The sequence below is a fragment of the Zootoca vivipara genome, chromosome 2, assembly GCF_965207765.1.
Source record: "Zootoca vivipara chromosome 2, rZooViv2.hap1.1, whole genome shotgun sequence".
NCBI classification, from domain to species: Eukaryota; Metazoa; Chordata; class Lepidosauria; order Squamata; family Lacertidae; genus Zootoca; species Zootoca vivipara.
The window spans coordinates 47843702-47864850 of NC_142584.1; the positions used below are offsets into that span (position 1 = coordinate 47843702).

Below are 21149 nucleotides of genomic sequence, written 5' to 3' on the forward strand. Positions count from 1 at the left end.
CAGGCACGACTGGACCTAATGGTCAGGGGTCCCTTTACCTTTACCTTTAAGGGTACTGGGGAAGCAAAGGCAGCCCTGTTTAGGGAAGCTTTTAATGTTTAATAGATTGTTGTATTTTAATACTCTGTTGGAAGCCGCCCAGAGTGGCTGGGGAAACCAAGCCAGATGGGCAGGGTATGAATATATTATTATTATTATTATTATTATTATTATTATTATTATTATTATTATTATATTTCCATCCTGCAGAACAGACCCCAGCAGATTCAAGCCACCTTGCCGCCACAGAGAAATGGAGTGGATGTGCAAGACCGTGCAAGGCCAGAGAAGGAATCTTATGCTAGGTCAGGGGGTGGGAAACCTTTTTAAGGATAACGGTAGCAGAACCTGCACAGGGGAGGCCCAGGCCTGTGGCGGGCAGAGCAGCAAATATGCACAACCATGCTGCTAGGGATGTCGGAGAATTCTGTCAGAAATGGCCATGGGAAAGGATATTCTCATGATATGCATGTTCATTCAGATGGAAATCATGCAAGCGAATATGAGCAGTATTCGCAACTAGGTGTTTTTTTTTACTCCGCAAACCTTAGTAAATGGCATTATTTTTCTGCATTTTTTGGCCATTTCTCATCCATTGAAATTAATCACTTAATTAAATGAAGAAGTTGAGTCCATTGCAGATAGCAAGATGAATAGCAGGTTTTAGCAGAAGCTGAACTGTGATGGAAACAGCACTAACAGCAATGAACCCAGGGCAGGACAAAAACTGCTGCCTCCGTACACACACACACACACACACACACACACACACACACACACACACACAGAGAGAGAGAGAGAAGCATGCATGTGTGCGCACACACAACCCTCTCTCCATCCATCCAGCAAGAGGTGTTATCACAATTCAAGGATGGTGTTATCACAATTGAGGGATGGTGAAAGGTACAGCAGCCTGGGAAGATGGAGTGGTATGGGGAGAATTCTGAGGGCCATATAGAGAGGTCTGGAGGGCCATATTTGCCCCATAGCTGCCAAGTTATCCCTTTTTTTACAGGGATTTTCCCTTATGCTGAATAGGCTTCCTCGCGAGAAAAGCGAAAACTTGGCAGCTATGATTTGCCCCCTCACCTTGAGGTTCCTCACACCTGCACTAGGGCTTTGTGAGGAAGCTCCCAGGATCTGCTGAACAAATAGAAATTCTTCTATGAATCAGGCTGCTCCGTTTCCAGTCAACAATGTTAGAAGACATTTCATTGGCAGTCAGAAGCCCTGACAATACTTTTCAGCACCGCACTTGGGAAGAACATTTTGTTGGGGGCTGAGGTCCCAGAACAACAGTGATATCATTCACTTGGGAAGGAAAGAGGAGAAGGCAAGGAGAACAGCGCAAGGGGTGAGGGGGGGGGAGAGAGAGAGAAGGGAAAGGGTTTTTTTTTTTAAAAAAACACACACACACAACAACAACAACCCTGGCTAAGTAAGGCAATAAAGCTGACAAATGTTGGCAGAAGACAGGGGGAAGGGGAAAAAACAAGAGAGGAAAAATAGGGGGAAAGAAACAGTCAGGGCTTTATTTCTGGCTGGGCTCATGGAAATTATTCTCTGTTCTCAAGTGAGGAAGCCTGTCATTGTGTGTGTTGTACTGAGTAACCCTGTTACCTGGCAGTACAGCAGGGAGCTTTAAAAGCTGGGTCTGTTGCCTGCAGGATGTTTACTTCCCCCAGATTTGGCAAGCTGCTAAGCCAGAAGGCGATCCAGCAAGGGATAGGAACCAACAACCCAAAGGCAACTTCCTGGCTTAAGTCATAGGCCACCCCTCCTTGGCTACTGGGTAATTTATAGATGTTTTTCATGTTCAACATTCTGTTTCCACCAGGTCAGAATTGCCCGTATGCAGCTCATTCTTTTTTTATTGGATGACCCAGCCAGGCACACAAGGTAAGCTGAGGTTTTCCGCATACAGTGGTAACTTACATGAGAACACTGGTCTGCTCTCCATCTCTCCATTAAAGCCCCTTTGCCCCTCCCCCGATTTAAAGATGATTTTGAGCTCAGGCGGTGGCACCTCTCAGAACTGCTGACCAGTAGTCCCTGGAAGTTTTCTGTAAATTTTCTGTAAAATTACTTTATTAAAATGCAAAGTTGAGCTTAATAATCACGGAAAACAGGTATGAAATATCAAAGCAGGGACAAAAAGGGAGCCAGTGAAGTCAGCAATACATTCCAGGTTCTTGATAAAATTACACACACACACACACAGAGAGAGAGAGAGAGAGAGAGAGAGAGAGAGAGAGAGAGAGAGAGAGAGAGAGAGAGAGAGAGAGACTTTAAAAAGAAACAACCATTAACACGGAGATCCCTTATTTTTCATGGAGATGAGCTGCATTTCCAGCAAACCTTAGTTTGATGCTCTACACATATTCCTATTTTATTATATTGTCCACAGCCATTTATAGACCAGAACGAGGGGTGGGGAGATTGGTTATGTTCTGCATTATTAACATAAACAATAGAATCATAGCAAACAGAAATAAATTTGTCTTTCCTTTTTTGACCTCTAGAGGTTCTCAGTTTAATTTGTCATTTTTTCTAGTAAGAAATATCTGTTCTGTCTAGATCCCTCCTAAAATGTAAGTTTGTTATCAGGGTTTGCAGTACTGTGTTTTGTTGGAACACAGAAAAAGGAGAACATGTAAACTTCAGGGATTACAATTCGAACAACAAGCACGCAGTCTTTAAAGCTGTAATACAAAGAAGCAAGTCTCTGTGTTTATGGACTTGTTTTGTTCATGAAAGCCGCGAGAACATGAGAGGAACCCTGCTGGACCAGACCAAAGGCCCATCTCGCCTGACATCCTGCTTTCCATTGTGTATGGCCAGCTAGATACCTCTGGGAGGCATACGAACACAGCACCAAGTTAATCTGGAAAAAATAACTGCTTTGTGTTAGTCTGCCTTTGTGTTTGGTTGGAGGGAACGGGGCCTTCTCTGCCCCCCCCCAAGGGCCCCCTGTCTAGACAGAGGTCACAGCTGGGAGATAAAGGGTTAAAGCCCCTCTGCTCCCCACACTGGTATATCGGGTCCTCCAGGGTGCACGTTGCGGTGGGCCCGACAACCAGGTCTAGGTGTTGGGGCGGGGACAATTGGAGCAGCCGCAACACCCTATTGGTGGTCCATCTGGCAGGGTGGAATTGGGCTGAGGGCATGCCAATCAAAGGAACCAGATGGACCCCTATATAACCCCTGCTCATGCCATAGAGAGCTTCCTTCTCTGGCATTGAGCATCAGAACACCCACCCACCTCTCCCTAAGTTAGGGCTTGCTCTTGACCTTGCTATGCTGTCTTTGGGACAGGGGCACGGCAGGAATTTTCCCCACTTAGCTGATTGGCTGTTGCCACTTGGGTTTCGCCTGCCGCATAGCAATTCGTCACAACTTGTAAGGTTGGCGGATAGGCTCTGGTTCATGCTGATAGGGGTAGAATGAGCCCCTACCACCCTATCCACGGGTATTTCCTCTTAAAGGAATCCATTGGACGACTGGTTGGTATTCCCCCAAGCGGGGTGTGCCCTCTCCAGAGTTCTAGGCACACATGGGGGAATCAGGGCCTGGCTGGCAGGCGTCAGTCAGGACCCCCGTCCCAGGTGTGTACCTGGCTGCTGACTCAAGGTGCGTCCTGAGTCAGCGCTACCCTGGGTAGCTTTGGAACCAGAGCCTATGCAACCACTCTACTATTTGCTATTTACTAATTTACTATTAAAAAGCCGCTGGTGCTATTGCACATCTCATTGGGCCCTTGATTAATCGGTATATTGATAAGGGCCACATCTGTTGGGGAACTGCATCCTCAGACTTCAGTGCTTGGTCCCTTTTCCTTGCTGAACCTCTGCTATTCAGTTCTTACAGGCCTATGAACATTCCCAGAGAAAAAGTGATACACGTAGTAAATGGCTCTGCATTGCTACTCCTAGCAGCAACCAAAAGAGAATGTGGACATCTTCACTGCTGTTGGTGAAGAACCGCAACACAGTCCACAAACACTTGGGAAGATCCTGTGCCAGAGAGTGCCTTCCTATTCCAGGAGAGTTTCTGTCGTTAGTGGAAAACTATTGTGCCACAGTGGCCTGAGACTTCCACGTAGGCACATTTTTATATGGCTCCTCCACTCAGTATTTCATTGCCTTGTCCTTATAATGTATTATAATAGGATGGGGAGGGGAAAATATCATCTTGGGGGGGGGGTAGCCTCCAAGCCTATAGCTTTTATAACAATAAGATGAGATTCTGTAGAAAAACAGATGGCCAAAGTGGTCAAAACAGCCGTTCTGTTAAGCCAATAACTTTAGCCAAGTTTGTTAAGCATCTCTTTGGATGACTAAGGAGAACAGGTGACTGGTTGCCATAGAAACTACTAGCTGGAGAGGCTTTCAAAAGGTGGACTAGAGGAGGGCAGGCCTCCCCGCCTCCCCTGGCTGAACGCCAACAATGACTACAAGAGAACAATGTACCTGGGAGCAGTCTTGTTTTGATCTGCACTGGAGAAGATACAGAGGCCTGGCTTGCTCTCTCTGCTGAATCCATAGCTATAGCTTGGGGACACCCCAAAAAAACCTAAGGGGAGAGCAAGGGCTGTAGACATGATACTGCTCTTTGGCCTTCCATCTTATGCTCAGCCTGTATACATGTGTAAATAAAACCATTTATCACAAAGAAACCACCATATCCAGTGACCTTCATGCTAAGGAAACAAATGCAAGGTATGTGCTGGCACTCCTAAAATCTCTTACTACTCAGAGATTGGGGTAGCAGTATCTATAGCACATAGGGATGGGCGAATCAGTCAATTTTTGTTTCTCTGAGTTTTGCATTTTTCCAATCTTATATTCAGTTTTCATGAAAATCTCCTATTATACTCCTAATATACACGCTTGCATGTATTTTTCCTATTATACACATTAATTTTTTTTGCAAAGCAATTTTCCTTCATAGGATGCATTTTTTTTGCATGTCATTTCCACAAATATATGTATATTTATGCACAGTTTACCCCATTATATGTATTTTTGCAAATGTTACTTGGCTGGAGAACTGCACTGCAAAATGAGAAAGGTGTGAATTTCAAAGGATGGTTTCATTCTTGCACTTTTTCAGAAAGTGCAAATTAGTTGAGTTCACCTTTAAAGAGAATGAAAATTTCTCCCTCATCCCTAATAGCATGCCAGCTTCTTACCAACCACTGGATGAGAAAGACTGCCAGGAGGCCTGGGGACAGGCACAGAGGTGAAACAAGAACCATTATTTCGTTACTCTGAATCAGCTCTCTGCTGCACTAAGACCGAGTCAGTGGATATAGTTCAAGGTCCAGACAGTTCAGCAGCTTCAAAGCAAAGAGGCCAGGAAAATCCTTTTTCATTCAAATGAAACATCTAAGCAATGTTTTCCCCAGCTGCAGCTGGAGAAACGAAGGGGCTTAGTGGAAAGACACTTAGTGCAACAGAAATGGCTTGGGTGGCATGTAAAGGGCAACCAGTAGCTGAATTAAAATCAGATCAATGCTACAGGTGTCAAGCCTGTAATTTACAGAGTAGACTTAAACGCTAATGCTTAGTTCATGCTTTAGGTTTTGAGTGTCTCTTCCAATTCTACGATTCTATGAACCTGCATTTTAAAATATAGTAAGTCATGGGTCCCCCATCAGGTTTTACCTTCAGGATAAAGACTCTTAGGTGGCTAGGTCTGCCCCACTTTCCAGACACAAGGCTGGACTTTCATCATTACCACACAAGTTACTCTTTGCATTACAGGACATAAAAGCGCTAATTAAAATGTAGCTCAATCTCATCAGCTTTGCATTCAGAAGGTCCCAGGTTCAATCCCAGGCATCTCCAGGGAGAGAACCTTGTCTGATACCATGGACAGCCACTGCTAGTAGTGTAGACTCTACTAATCTAGATGGAGCAATAAATCCCACCTATATACATCCTCACCTTGCTCCCTATGTATCTGGCATGGGTGTAGATCAGGCACCCCCAAATTCGGCCCTCCAGCTGTTTTGGGACTACAATTCCCACCATCCCTGACCACTGGTTCTGTTAGCTAGGGATGATGGGAGTTGTAGTCCCAAAACATCTGGAGGGCCGAGTTTGGGGATGTCTGGTGTAGATCCTCAAAAATTATTGAGAAGGATTGAAAGTACTCAGTTAATTGAGGTTCTGCCCCCTCTAGAAGCTTGCTCCCCATAATGTCCTCTTTTGGCTGTATTTGGTTAACAATTTGGCTATGCCCATGGCACTTGGGTAGCCTTTTAAGCAGCGTTATTCCTAGGAGGAACCAGCAGAAGCAAGGGCCTCATGGGGCCTGTGCTTTGAGGATGCCCCTTGCCTAGCACTGGTGGCCACAGCTGGCACCCTTGCTACCTAGCCAGCTCTACTGTCTCTTCCACCCACCCAGTAAGGCTCTACACCTTCTCCCTTCCTAGAGGAAGGAAGGAGAGAGCCTCGCTAACAATGTCACAGGTAAAATACTTGCAAAAGGGGGGGGGGAGTAAGCCAGAGGGGAGAGAGAGCAAGGGGGCTAAAGCAACAGCAAAACTACAACAAAAAGGAAGTTGGGGGGAAGGGTCATGCCACCACTGCTGTGGAGAGGAAGAAGGAAAGCAGAGAGGAGATGAAGGCACAGTGTGATTTGGAGAGCCAGGGTGGTTTATTGGTTGGAGTGTTGGGAGCAGCGGAGGAGCAAGCCGATCGGGTGTCTGGGGCGGTGTGCGTGCCCTGCACCCAGGGGCAGGGCCAGCTGGGGCAGGATGCTCCGTGGGGCCTCCTCCCACTCATCCGCCCTACAGCTGGGGGGGGGGGGAGGCAGCTGGCAGACCGTTTGGGGCAGTGTGGAGCCTGTGGACACCCAAGCCACCGTGTTGCTCCCAGGAGAGGCGTGTGGCTCAGGCGCACTGCAGGGCCCAAGGTGAGTGCCGCCTGGCATTTTGTCACCCCCTCAATGGTGACACCCAGGGGGAACCGCCCCCACCGCCCCCCTACCTTCACCCCTTGTTGGGAGACTGGAGTTCAAATCCACACTCAGCCATGAAGCCCACCTTGAGCCTCTCAACCTACCTCACAGGATTGTTGTGAGGATAAAATCAAGAGGGAAAACCATGCACACCACCTAGAGCTCCTTGGAGGAAAGGGTGATACATAAATCTAATAAATTTCTCAGGGCCCTACATTGCTCATTTTAGGGATGGCTCTAGGGATGGGATTCCCAGGCTCTCCCCCTCCCTGAGGGGATAAACCCAAGTTGAGGTCCATTGCAGAAAGTGGAGCAGTAGTCAGCTTGGTGGGGCTCCAATAATGGCCTCTTTGACAGAACCACTTGACTCGATAGTATGGCACACTTTCATCTTCATAATCAAAGAGGCTGGCAGTTCCTAACCAATACAGCTAAATAAATGAAGAGGCAAATGACATACAGAGTGTAATGGTGGCTCAGGGCTCCCTGCCACCTGGCAAGCTCTGTGTTTCAGGACTTGCACCCCCCACCCCCTTGGGAGGCACTGTTAATATATTTGCTCTCCAGCAGAAGTGCCCTGCCGGGAACACTCCAATGCTGCCTGCAACAGGGTTTTGTTGTGTATTGGTTTTGTGTGTGTGTGTGTGTGTGTGGTGGACTTGTCGGATGAAGTAGGTCTCTTGTGTTTGTGTTTGCTTGAGGGGCATAGCATTGTGCTATCTCGCAGGGTCTTCACCTTGCCAATGTGTGAGAGCGTGCATATATTATTAATTAATTAATTAATTAATTAATTAATTAATACCCCACCCATCTGGCTGGGTCTCCCCCACCACTCTGGGTGGCTTCCAACATTAAAATACCACAGATTAAAAACTTCCCTAAACAGGTATATATACCTATATCACACATGCTGTATTCTCACAAAACAGTTTAAAATCTTTACTAATTCAAGAGCCAGAGAAAAGTCTGTTCTGCTAGACTCTGGGTCAAATTGAGTGCATAGATGTGCTTACATGCACATTAATCCATAGTTTGCTGATAAATGGCTTTTCTTCACTTCACCTGTCTGAAGGGCCTTGCTATTTTATTGTTCTTTTTCTTTTAACACACACACATGCTTTGGAGAGAGCTGTGTGGTTAAACACAATCTGAAATCCTTTTATGAACCAGAACTGCATTCATGTATAGCTGCTGATAATTTTATGTGCCTCTTCACATACAGATGGACTCTACTGTGAGAGCCTGTGCTTCTGGATACATGTATCCATATACGTGATCAACTGTGGACCTTGTCTTAAATAAACAACAGAAAACCAGGAACCAACATCCAGTACGTCAGTAAAATTTCAGAGATGGGTGGAAGCAGGCTATGAGGAGAGAGATGGGAAGGAAGACAAACAGCTGTTTGCAATATCTTCAGGAAATGGGTGCTGCTGTCTGAAAGCCAGGGCTGACTCTGGAGTGGGACACAGACTGGGTGGGGCTCATCTTTAAAATATCCACTAATAATGCCAACGTGTTTTTGGCATTAGCAAGATAATCCCATTCACTCGCTTCTATGGAGGGACAGCAGTTCAGCCACTTAGAGACAGTCCCAGCCTTGTATTGCCATATCCTGGACTAACCCTAAGCTCCCTTGTGACAATGAAAACATATTGATTCTTATGGAAAGTAATGAGAACAAGATGATTTCCTTTAAAACCTGAAATGATCGAAACCCTAATCTGCAGCCCGAGAGCGCATTTTAAAAGCCAGGAACTTAAGCATTTGTTTTACATGGTGCAAATTTCTTGACCTCGTTGTTGTAATGTAAGTAAGACTATTTTAGAGCAAAAGATGTCAGTATGATCCTAAATTTGAGGGTTAATACCTTCAGACCTGCAAATGTTTCTCCTTTTTGTTGGTGCTTTGGTACCATTTTGATTTTAATAACTGTGTACTCTTCCTTGGTTATGCTTAAAATTCTACAAGGCAGGCTTAAGCAGTATGTGGACCGAGAACTCCCAGAAGTGCAAGCTGGATTTCGAAGGGGCAGAGGAAACAGAGACCAAATAGCAAACATGCGCTGGATTATGGAGAAAGCTAGAGAGTTCCAGAAAAACATCTACTTCTGCTTCATTGACTACGCAAAAGCATTTGACTGTGTCGACCACAGCAAACTATGGCAAGTTCTTAAAGAAATGGGAGTGCCTGATCATCTCATCTGTCTCCTGAGAAATCTCTATGTGGGACAAGAAGCTACAGTTAGAACTGGATGTGGAATAACTGACTGGTTCAAAATTGGGAGAGGAGTACGACAAGGCTGTATATTGTCTCCCTGCTTATTTAACTTATATGCAGAATTCATCATGCAAAAGGCTGGACTAGATGAATCCCAAGCCGGAAAGACCCTAATGTTGGGAAAGATGGAGGGCACAAGGAGAAGGGGACGACAGAGGACGAGATGGTTGGACAGTGTTCTCGAAGCTACCAACATGAGTTTGACCAAACTGCGGGAGGCGGTGCAAGACAGGAGTGCCTGGCGTGCTCTGGTCCATGGGGTCATGAAGAGTCGGACACGACTAAACAACTAAACAACAACAACTCTTCCTTGATTAATCCTACAAACAATTTGAGCCATTTGGGGACCACATCGTGAATGGGAAGACATCCTAAAAATTTGGCTATGTGCTGACATCACTGAAGGAAAAAGAAACCAGCTGAGAGTGAGGGCAATGCTCCCTGTATCAGTCACAGGTTGAAATTAGCCAGTTGGTGATCACATAATGAAAAGGATGGCATTGTAAGGATACACAGCCAATCAGATTTAACATCACTGAAGAAGAAAATTCAGGGAGCATTTTCCTCCCAGTAAATGAGTGTGGAAAACACCTGCCCCTGCTTTCAGCATGCCCAAAATGTTTGTGAAAACTCCTCAGCCCTTGTTTCAGCTTCACCCCAATAATTTGGTCAAAGAAACCATCTGGCTGAGGGAATTATGTTACAAAATAGACTTTTCATACAAATTCTGCTTGAAAAATACATTGATTCATCCTGTAATGTACATAGCACAGGCTCACTGTCAGTTGGTGCAGTTTGTGACATATGCACTCTGCAATATGTTGCATCAACTACTCAGAGTCAAGACATTTTCACAGTAGGCAAATACTGCAAGCAAACACGTACAACAGTGTACTTATTCACAATCTGGTGTAAGACAGCTAGAGTGAAGGGGAGTTGCACCACTGATTCAGAGAAGTGAATACTGTACACTTCATTCTGGGGAATGAAAAGCAGTTTGGTGCTAAAATGCAGACTATCTTTGCATCCAGGCTGAAGTAGCCTGCCTCATGAACTATTTCTCATGCAGCTACCTGTAGAGCCCTATTAGGTCATAGCCTATCTCTTGGTTAGTGGAGGTCTAGATTGTGTACCACATTGAGACATAGCTGCCAAGTTATCCCTTTTTTAAAGGGAAATTCCCTTATGCTGAATAGGCTTCCTCGTGAGAAAAGGGAAAACTTGGCAGCTATGGATTGAGAGCATGTGCTAAACAGCCTTTGTTCCTAAGCTCCACATCTGCACACTATGCACATGGTAAACATGCAGGGACCCTGAGCAGACATCATATTTTCTGTACCACTCTTTTCTATCCACTTATGTATGCTGCTTTGCAGGTCTTTCTGTGGTGTCTGAGGGATTCCCTAGGTAACATTCCAACATGTGTTTCTTTAAACCCGCAGTGCCAATAACAGCGGCGGGACTTGAGCCAAGGGCTTTTCGCAGTTCCTTCCTTCAAAGCAGAGCTCAGAGTATTGGCTTACTTAGAGCTCTGAACTACACACCCAATTCCAACATGAAATCTGACTGATGAACAAATCTCAAAATATGTGTTTAAAGGGGAGCTGCCCTGTTTATTAATCTAGGGCACAACTCACATCTGAAAAGCGGTGAAGGGGCCAGAGACAGTTGCTATTTTAAGATAAAGTAGTGGCAAACAAATAGCCTGCCATTCCATTTCATGACTGCTTGAGTGCTTTAACGTGGACCATGTGCAGCATCCTGCAGTGATAGAGGACCCATTAAATGGTGAGAGGGGTTGAAGTTGCTGAAATTGTGACCCTCTTCAAGAGATCACCTGAAACACAAGGGTTAAGACTGTTTAGAAGGGCAAGAGGGTGTGCAAGTGCATGCAAACTCCATTACCAATGCCCCACATGTGGGGGTGCTTCTCAGACCTTCACACATTTCGGGTGAAGGACTGAAGGGGGCTTCTGTGGACATCTTGAATGCACTTGGCTTTTTATATTAATTCATCAATTTCCCAAAAACAACAACAATATGTATTCCAACATAAAGAAAAAAGAAAAGAGTTGACTTCCCCCTATTCCCTTCCCTGGTTCCATTGTTTATCATTGGAAATTGCTTCTTTATATATGCAATAGTCCTTCCAATCTTCTTTCAATTCACAATAGTCTCTTCCTCTTAATTTCAATGTCATTTTTGCCATTTCAGCATATTCCATTAATTTCACTTGCCAATCTTCTTTAACTGGGATACCTTCTTCTTTCCAATGTTGTGTTAATAGTATTTCTGCTGCTGCCATTGCATACTTAAATATGTATTTTTGTGATCTTGGTATATCCACTCAGCTTCTGGGTTTTTTGGGGGGGTTTTTTTGGACAAACGTTGTTTAAACATCTTCTTCAATTCATTATAAATCATTTCCCAATACTTAACAATTTTGCAATCCCACCACATATGAAAAAATGTCCTGAATGCACTTGGAAGCCTCTGTACAGCCAGGAACTCTGATATGGCAGAGTTCTCAGTCACACACAGGCTTCTAAATAAGCTCAGCTAAACATGCATAAAAGCACCCTTCAGGCCTTCATGTTCAATGCAGGAACATCGGAGACAACCCCATATATGTGGGGGCAACGGGAGGAGCAGGATGTGTGTGTTCCCACCTGTCTACATACTTTTAACACTTGCATGTTCAGGTATATGTGGTGCTACTTCATCTCCTACATTCCAGGGTGCATTTGTTTAAAAAGAAGTGAGAAAACTGAATTGAGTGGGGCACATTTGGGCTGCATTCAGACATGGGGTTTATTACATTGGTTTTCCTGGGTATAATGCTACTGCTTCTGTCCTGATTCCTAATGTTCCTTTGATACGAAAGTACCTGCTGCATTATGGAACTGTGGCTCTTTGGTCGACATGATGCATGTTGTGCTAAATTTTAAATGGTGGCAAAGAACTGTAAGCTAGGATACTGCCCCAAAATTCATCATGTGAAATTACAATGCAAAGCTCCCATGATTTTTTTAGTTAAAAGAGATTGCAGATGGATCTTTTCTGGACACAACTAACATGGAAATGAGTGAAAGAAGTCTAATAAAAAGCAGAGTAATAAAAGAAAAATCCATTAAAAATGCTTACATCCTCCTGTATGGCCTCTAGTGCAAGTCTAGATGGAAATCCACAATGCAGTATGGATTGGTTAAGCGTGGTATAATCCTGAGTCTTAAGTCTTGCACTATTTAAGAATTCCATCTCCTATCTGCTTTAAATCAGCACTGCAATATTTCTGCAAACATCAGAATTCTTAACACCGAAAGCTCAGAAGGGCAACAGACCAAGCTATCACAAATGGCAGAAAGAGGTGCCAAGAAGTAGAGGCATAAATGCTTAGAGGGAAATGAGAATTTCCATTAAAGATGGACATTGCTGACCAAGGGCCATTCTTCCCTAGTCGTATCTCTAACAGAATACATGCTATTTCAGTGTATCTGAAGAAGTGTGCATGCACACGAAAGCTCATACCAAAATAAAAAACTTAGTTGGTCTTTAAGGTGCTGCTGGAAGAAATTTTTTTTAATTTTGTTTCGACTACGTCAGACCTACACGGCTACCTACCTGTAACTAGAATACATGGTAGGTGAAGCATTGCTGACTTTTTATGAATACCATTCCCCCAACCAGGGCAGTAAAAGTTTGACTGAAGCTCCAAATGGAATTTACTTATTGAAGCTCATGATCTTTTTTCTATCTTCATCTACCATTCTTGCATTGGATATATTGTATAAATAAATACATAAATAAATAAATAAATACATGAGGCATGCAATCTTAAATAATGCACAGAATTTTATACCCTTGAGGTTCGCTTCACTGTGGTCTCGAATACCCCGTTAGCAATATTGTCATATTCAGCTGCCTAAAATGTCTACAAACACTAGCTGCTCCCAAAATAGCACATGCAGGTTAAAAATAATAATACCTTCAGCTATTTAATTTAACTTTTTTTTCTGTTGATATCCTAAACAATACAATGCTTTTCAATCTATCCACACAATGCACACACTTTCCTATTTGCATTTGAAACTCTCTCCTTCGTATAATAATTAGTAGTTTATTCTTCACCTAATTGTCTAGCTTTGCACAGCATGGATATAGTAGGAAATAAGAATAATATGAAATATATATATAATACAGAATTGCTGCAGAGTTGGTATATTGGTGATGACGGCTTGTCAATCAGGGGCAAGACCATTGGAATCCTGAGCCCATTTTGATTACTGTAAGCTGGTACTTCACCTCTGGGACACAGCATGTTGCTGACTAGAAATCTGCCTCTTTACCTGACACGTCTTGCTTTGCTGTCACAGAATGTTATCGGTGGACTCAGGGGCTGAATATGCTACTTTGTTGTCATAGCATTGCTTGCCATGTGCAGCTCATATTATTGATTTTCTTTTCTTTCAAGTAAATTGGAGCACTTGCTTGGGTCAGAGGCAGGAGGAGGAGAAACCTCACAAGAGACTTGGAGTAAAATAAAAAAATTCCTTCAGTAGCACCTTAAAGACCAACTAAGTTTTTATTTTGGTATGAGCTTTCGTGTGCATGCACACTTCTTCAGATACAGTGAAATGGAAGTTTCCAGGCACTTATGTAGAGAAGGGGTGGGGAGGGGTGGGGATGGGGAGGGGGGATCACTCAGAAGGGTGGTGGAAATGGGTGACTGACTGACTGATAGCTGTTGATGACCGCAAACGACTGCAAATGGTTTTGCATGAAAAAGCAAGGGTTGAGATGGCTGAAGATCGCTTATCATGTATAATGAGATAAGAACCCGATATCTCTGTTCAAACCAGGTCCCTCCATGGTTTTGAGCTTGGTGATAAGTTGCAATTCAGCAACTTCTCTTTCCAGTCTATTTCTGAAATTCTTTTGTAGTAAGACAGCTACTTTGAGATCTTGTATAGAATGTCCTGGGAGATTGAAGTGTTCTCCTACTGGTTTTTCTGTCTTCTGGTTCCTGATGTCAGATTTATGTCCATTTATCCTTTGGCGTAGGGTTTGGCCTGTTTGTCCAATATAGAGAGCTGAAGGGCACTGTTGGCATTTGATGGCATACACAATGTTAGAGGATGAGCAATTAAATAGTCCTGACATGGTATGTTGGATGTTGTTGGGGCCAGTAATGGTGTTGTCTGGGTGTATGTGGCAGCAAAGTTGGCATCTGGGTTTATTGCAGGCTCTGGTACCAGTGTCCATGTTAAGTCTGGTGGTTGTATTATTGTGGGTGAGGAGTTGTTTAAGATTGGGTGGCTGTCTGTAGGCAATGAAAGGTCTTCCTCCCAGAGCTTGAGAAAGGGAGCGGTCATTGTCCAGGAGAGGCTGTAGATCTCTGATGATGCGTTGTACTGTTTTAGCTTGGGAGCTGTATGTGATGACTAGTGGTGTTCTGTTATTTTCTTTTTTGGGTCTGTCTTGCAGCAGGTTCTCTCTAGGTATCTGTCTGGCTCTGTTGATCTGTTGTTTAACTTCATCAGGTGGATATTTTAGTTCTAAAAAGGTTTGCTGTAGATCTCTTAGGTGATATTCTCTGTCTGTAGAGTTGGAACAGATGCGGTTGTAACGTAAGGCCTGGCTGTATACGATGGATTGTTTGGTATGTTTGGGATGGTAGCTAGAAGCATGTAGATATGTTTGTCGGTCAGTTGGTTTTCTGTATAAGGTGGTGTCTATACGTCCATCCTGTATTTTTATAGTAGTGTCCAAAAAATGTATTTCTTGCATAGATTGGTTCATTGTTAGGTTGATGGTGGGGTGAAAGTCATTGAATGTCTGGTGGAAGGTTTCCAGGGTCTGTTGTCCATGTGTCCAGATAATAAAAATATCGTCAATGTATCGCAGGTACAGGAGAGGTTTGAGTGGGTAGGAGTTAAGGAAACGTTGTTCTAAATCTGCCATGAAGATGTTGGCATACTGTGGGGCCATGCGGGTGCCCATGGCTGTGCCGCTGATCTGGAGGAACAGGTCATCACCAAATTTGAAGTGGTTGTGGGTAAGGACAAAGTGGCAGAGTTTGGTAGCAAAGTCCGCTGTGGTTTTATCTGAAATGGTGTTCCTTATGGCTTGTAAACCATCATTGTGTGGGATGTTGGTATATAGAGATTCCACATCCATAGTGGCTAGTATAGTATTGTTAGGAAGATTGTTCAAATATTGTATTTTCCTCAGAAAATCTGTGGTGTCACGTACGTAGCTGGGAGCACTGATAGCATATGGTTTCAGAACAGAGTCCATATAGCCGGAAACACCCACTGTAATGGTGCCAATACCTGAGATGATGGGGCGTCCTGGGTTTCCTGGTTTGTGTATTTTGGGTAGAAGATAGAAAGTTCCTGGCCGAGGTTCCGCTGGTGTGTTTGTGAGGATCTGTTCTTGGATGTGTAGGGGTAGCTCCTTAATAATCTTGTTCAGTTCTTTTTTGTATGCTTGTGTGGGGTCTGAGTCCAATTTCATGTAAAAGGCAGTATTGGAAAGTTGTCTGTGGGCCTCTTGGATGTAATCAGTTTTGTTCATGATGACGACAGCTCCACCCTTGTCTGCCTTATCATTATACATGATAAGCGATCTTCAGCCATCTCAACCCTTGCTTTTTCATGCAAAACCATTTGCAGTCGTTTGCGGTCATCAACAGCTATCAGTCAGTCAATCACCCATTTCCACCACCCTTCTGAGTGATCCCCCCTCCCCATCCCCACCCCTCCCCACCCCTTCTCTACATAAGTGCCTGGAAACTTCCATTTCACTGTATCTGAAGAAGTGTGCATGCACACGAAAGCTCATACCAAAATAAAAACTTAGTTGGTCTTTAAGGTGCTACTGAAGGAATTTTTTTATTTTACTTCGATCCAGACCAACACGGCTACCTACCTGTAACAAGAGACTTGGAGGTCACAGTCTAGGCCTTCCAAGAGTCTCTAATAATCAATGTTGCAGAATGGATTCTTTCCACGAAGGATGGCCCCTGCCTCTTCCCATCATGGTCATCACCCAAGGTGAAAAGGGAAGCTCTTTTCTCCGAGAGGCGCAAACAGTCAAGCCACCCTAATAAAGACAGTGATTTGTGTCCATGCACACGCAAACATACTTCCGCTAAATGAGCAGAAATCTCAGAAGGCTAGACTGGCTCGGTTTTGTTTGTGAGTGTTTGGGAACAACAGATTAACTCTTAAGCCCAGACTTCCACAACTTGTGATGCAGTGAGCTGAAGGCAGTGCACAGGCACAAAATGCCTTTGTTTTGGCACTTCTGGGCAGGCAGCATCAACAGAGAGGCCTATCAAGCTCTTGGCAAGCTGCCCTAAACAGCTGGCCCACTGCATTTAGATCAGTGGATCCCAAGTTGTGCAGCTCATGCAAAACATCAACTCAGACTGGCATTCCCTGTCAAACATGATGGATTGTAGTCAGTTTTGTTCCTTTGCTCCTGGAAACCTTTCTTCCAGTGGAGGTTTCCATAAATGGAAACGGGGAGATGGGTGGTTTTGATTTTGCAAAATCCACCTTTCTCCTGCAGCACTTTGTCCCATCCCCCATGCTCTCCCAGAAAGTTCCTAAACCCTCTGGAGCAAATGTGGGCAGAGAGAAGGGAGAACCAGCAGAAATTTCCTTCACTGGGTTGAAGAGCTTTCCATGAGTGGAGGGGCACATCTGGATATAAGCCCATGGTCAATTCTTAGGGATGACTCTGTTCTGCTTCACAACAGCCACATGTGCTCAGCATTGCTTGGACTGCATTAATTTGAGCTGTTTATGGGCCACTCTCTACTGATCCAGAAAGGCTTCCTGTTTCCGTGTGGAGAACTGTGGGATTAATAAAATCCCTGTATCTTAGTTGGGTGACCTGCCAACAGCTAACTTCCTAAGCTTGGCTTTTAGCTCTTACATGGTCTTATGTGGTTTTAGCTCTTTCGCCTGATCCATAGGAAAAGGGCCAAAAGTGGAGGTGGGGTGGGAGCCGGTAATGCCTTTCTGTGTACTAGGGAGACGTGGAAATGAGAGTCATCGGGGCTGGATGCAAAATAGGCCAACGCAGACGTAACATTAATGCTTGGATCACATTACACCAATTGCTCAGACAGATATCTATCAGCAAAGGGAAGGACAAGTTGGTCCCACCCATCAGCTAGATGGGCAACAGCTGCTTGAAATTTGCACTGCTTCTTAGCCACAACCTCACAGCGATTCCAAGGGAATCTGAGAAAAGGACATTGTTAAAAGGCATTGGCTATTATTTGGGGGCTCTGTGTGGAATGTTTAGGAGAAAACTCTTGTTTTCTCCTTTCAAAATACGAAACAGCAAATAGTTGTGAAAGATGCTCGTAATCCTAGAGATGGGAGGGATAGAAATCCAATTGAATAAAGCATTCAGTATTCAGGCAAAATGTCTGAGAGTTCTATGATCAGTGCAGTCTTGAATCACGGAGCAAGTAATAAATAACAAAATGAAACTTCTTAAATACCACACAAGTGTGGAACTCATCAAAGAGCAGTTTAAAAAAAGAAAAAGACAACTTTAAGGGCTGATTCGGCAGTACCTTCTCATGGTCTTGCATCATCTCATTTCCCCCCCAAGTGGAGAGTTGCATGTTTGGAAATGCTCTGATACATGAAAAATTGTGTCCCATGCCAAAGCTCATCAGAGTGAAAGCCAGCACAACTTTCAGATGGTATTCTTTCAAGCGAATCTCTGTACGAAAACTCAGGTAGCACATAGCCTTGTGAGAATTTACTGCAAGAAGGCAGTGATTTCCGTTCAGACCTATGTCTGCCACAATCAGTGTGATTTCCATTCTGCTGCAGTTTCCACCAAATGCTACGTTATTCGTCCCACGTTCTTCCATTTTATGTAAGTCATGTAAGTTACATAACTATGTACATAACTTCCATTCATTTCAGTGTAAAGGGAACATCAGAACAACGTATAAAAAACAGACCACCATATCATTAATTCCATATTGTTTGCAGATTTAAAAGCATCAGTAGAGCATGAGACTCAGTCTCAAGGTCGTGAGTTCAAGCCCCACATTGGGCAAAAGATTCCTGCATTGCAGGAAGTTGGACTAGATGACCCTTATGGTCCCTTCTAACTATGATTTTATGAGAACTGGGGGAATTTCAGCTTCTTTTTCTGTTTCCATCGGAATGCTCTGACATCTCTACTTCAGCCTGTGCACATTTGGGTCCATACACATTAATGTCGCTACATAGAGGTCACTCAGAATCACCACTCCTTGGCTCCCTCTCCACAGTCAGCCAATTATATGCCACAACTCACGATATCGTTTTCTCTATGCTGCTACAGACATGGCGAGTGGGACTATTTACAGTGTTTCGGGAAAGATCCATGTGTTGGGCTGGTGTACCTGAGCAGCCTGCCACATAGAAAGGGAGCTACCACATGGAGCAATGTAAAGCAGCCCATAAAAACTGCTCTGGTCCTTTCAGTTATACCTATGAGCTCAGCTTGGAGTCATGTCCCTGATGCACAGACATCCCAGATGAAGGAGAATGTGGCAAGGTGTGAAATTCAAGCAAGCTGCATTTTGAGTTGCATGTAGCAAGGGTCTGCTCTTTTTAATTTCCTCTACACTGGAATCTGCTCCAAAATTTGCAGGTGTTCTTCTTTGGGCTGATCCAAACATAATGAGCTTTACTTGCATGCCACCTGGCTGTGATCCATACATGGTGATGCATAACATTTGCATTGGTACTCTGTGAACCAACCTATTTGAATAAAATATTTCCAATGGCAGATCTCCACACTAGTATGAAGGTACCCCAACATGACTGAACTTACTCTTGGGATAGGCCATTATTATTGCGCCTTGTTTTTAATCAAAACTCATCAATGCATCTTTAACAGAGAACAATGGGAGTGGTGGGTGGGAAATCTAGGTAGGATAATTTGAAATTTTATTTTCTTCTTAGAAAAAATACACCTTATAATGTTCCTACAAATTATTTTCAGCTCTAATGTCAAAGGACGTAAATTTAAGATGAACCAAGAGGTATTTTCTCTGTCAACAAAGATACTCCCCCACAGTGATCTTACAAAACAGTTCATTAGGTGAGTTAATTCCACCAAGGCAGTGGGATTACTCTATGCTTAAATGTAATACTATTGCAGGATGGGAATGAAATAATTATTATGGCCCCTCTGTAACCATTGTGGGTTGCATTGTAATGATGCTATTCTTCAGTTTCCCTTCTCCCAAATTCTGCCAATTGCCTCCCCCGTACACAGGACAGATGTGCACTGTGTTCCAAAATCAGCATTCTGGAATGGAGAAGGGTTTGTTTGATGAAGTTGAAAACAGAATCCCACTGAGCAGCTGAAGATGGAATTTCGTTGTTACATCTGTTCCCACTCAGAAGTATTGCCCAAGCTGTTAAAAAATACAAATAAACATTGTATTGCCCTACGACAGTGTGTGGGGTGGAGAACTGCATCTTTTATTTCCCCCTGAAGAGCTCTGAACTTTTGATGGCTCACAGTCCTTGGTGAAATGGTAGTTAAAAGAAGGAAGATTCCCCCTCCCACCTGGCAGTTTCTAGTCTGGTTTTCAAAAATAAAAATGGAGAGGAAGTATGAAAGAAAGAGATGACTCCCATATGTGGCTGCTTTCTGGTCCTGTATGGGTGGTTGCAGGCTATATCCTCAATCTGATGAGAATCGACCCCAGACTCATTCAGAAAAGGGAAGGGCTGTGGCTCAGTTGTTGAGCATCTGCTTTGCATACAAAAGGTACCAAGTTCAATCCTCAACATCTCCAGATAGGATGAGAAAAGACCCCTTGCCTGAAACCTTGGACAGCAACTTCCACTCAGTGTAAAAAGGGTAAAGGGTAAAGGGGACCCCTGACCATTAGGTCCAGTCGTGACCGACTCTGGGGTTGCGGTGCTCATCTCGCGTTATTGGCCGAGGGAGCTGGCATACAGCTTCCAGGTCATGTGGCCAGCATGACAAAGCCGCTTCTGGCGAACCAGAGCAGCACATGGAAATGCTGTTTACCTTCCCGCTGTAGCGGTACCTATTTATCTACTTGCACTTTGACGTGCTTTCGAATTGCTAGGTTGGCAGGAGCTGGGACCGAGCAACGGGAGCTCACCCCGTTGCGGGGATTCAAACTGCCGACCTTCTGATTGGCAAGCCCTAGACTCTGTTGTTTAACCCACAGCGCCACCTGCGCCCCCCCCACTCAGTGTGGACAGTGCTAAACTAACGGTCTGATTCCACATGGGAGCTTCTTATGTTCCTATGTAAAGACCATGGATGTGTCTGCTAGTATAAGCACTTCTGGCTGCACAACAGAACATCTCCTCCCTCTCGTGTCCCCTAAATCTGCTCCGTATGGTTGAGGGACAACCCACAACAGATACAGGGTGCATGGGGTGGGGCATTTGGGGACAGGAGAGGAAGTTCCACTGCACAGTCAAAAGGACTCACACCAGCAAAACCATTTACTTGGATAACGCCCCATACCAGCATCTGAGCTACCTTGCTCAGGTCAACATGAGAACAGAAGCTTTGCAAAACAGAGCCAAAAAACAAATGAAATAAATAGACTATAGTTCCATGTGGCAATCTCTCAACAAGGAGCTAGCAGATGCAAAGAACAGTGTTCATATCAAAGAAGCATCACCTTCAAATGAGAATAAGGCAAGGGGTGGGTGTGTGCAAGTGTATGTGTGTGGATATTCCTTCCAGAAGCAGATTGGTGCTTCAACCACAGTACAAAAGTCACTGCTTCGATTGCCACAACTTAAGCGGATCCTACAGATCTTATGGATTCCTGATCTTTA

The 21149-nt window shown here is 44.2% G+C and overlaps 1 protein-coding gene across 7 annotated transcripts in view; it reads right to left on the reverse strand.

Moving 5' to 3' along the window:
* The window catches only part of ABLIM3 (actin binding LIM protein family member 3), a 171385-nt gene that overhangs the window by 77332 nt on the left and 72904 nt on the right, over nt 1-21149 (reverse strand). Inside the window, exon 5 of one of the 7 annotated variants that reach the window (XM_088661830.1) lies at nt 4509-4611. The exons of the other annotated variants lie outside the window; for them this stretch is intronic. Within the exon in view, the coding sequence (XP_088517956.1) occupies nt 4509-4581 (73 nt within the window). The 5' untranslated portion in view covers nt 4582-4611. The remainder of the gene's footprint in view (nt 1-4508; nt 4612-21149) is intronic. 7 annotated transcript variants of the gene reach the window in all.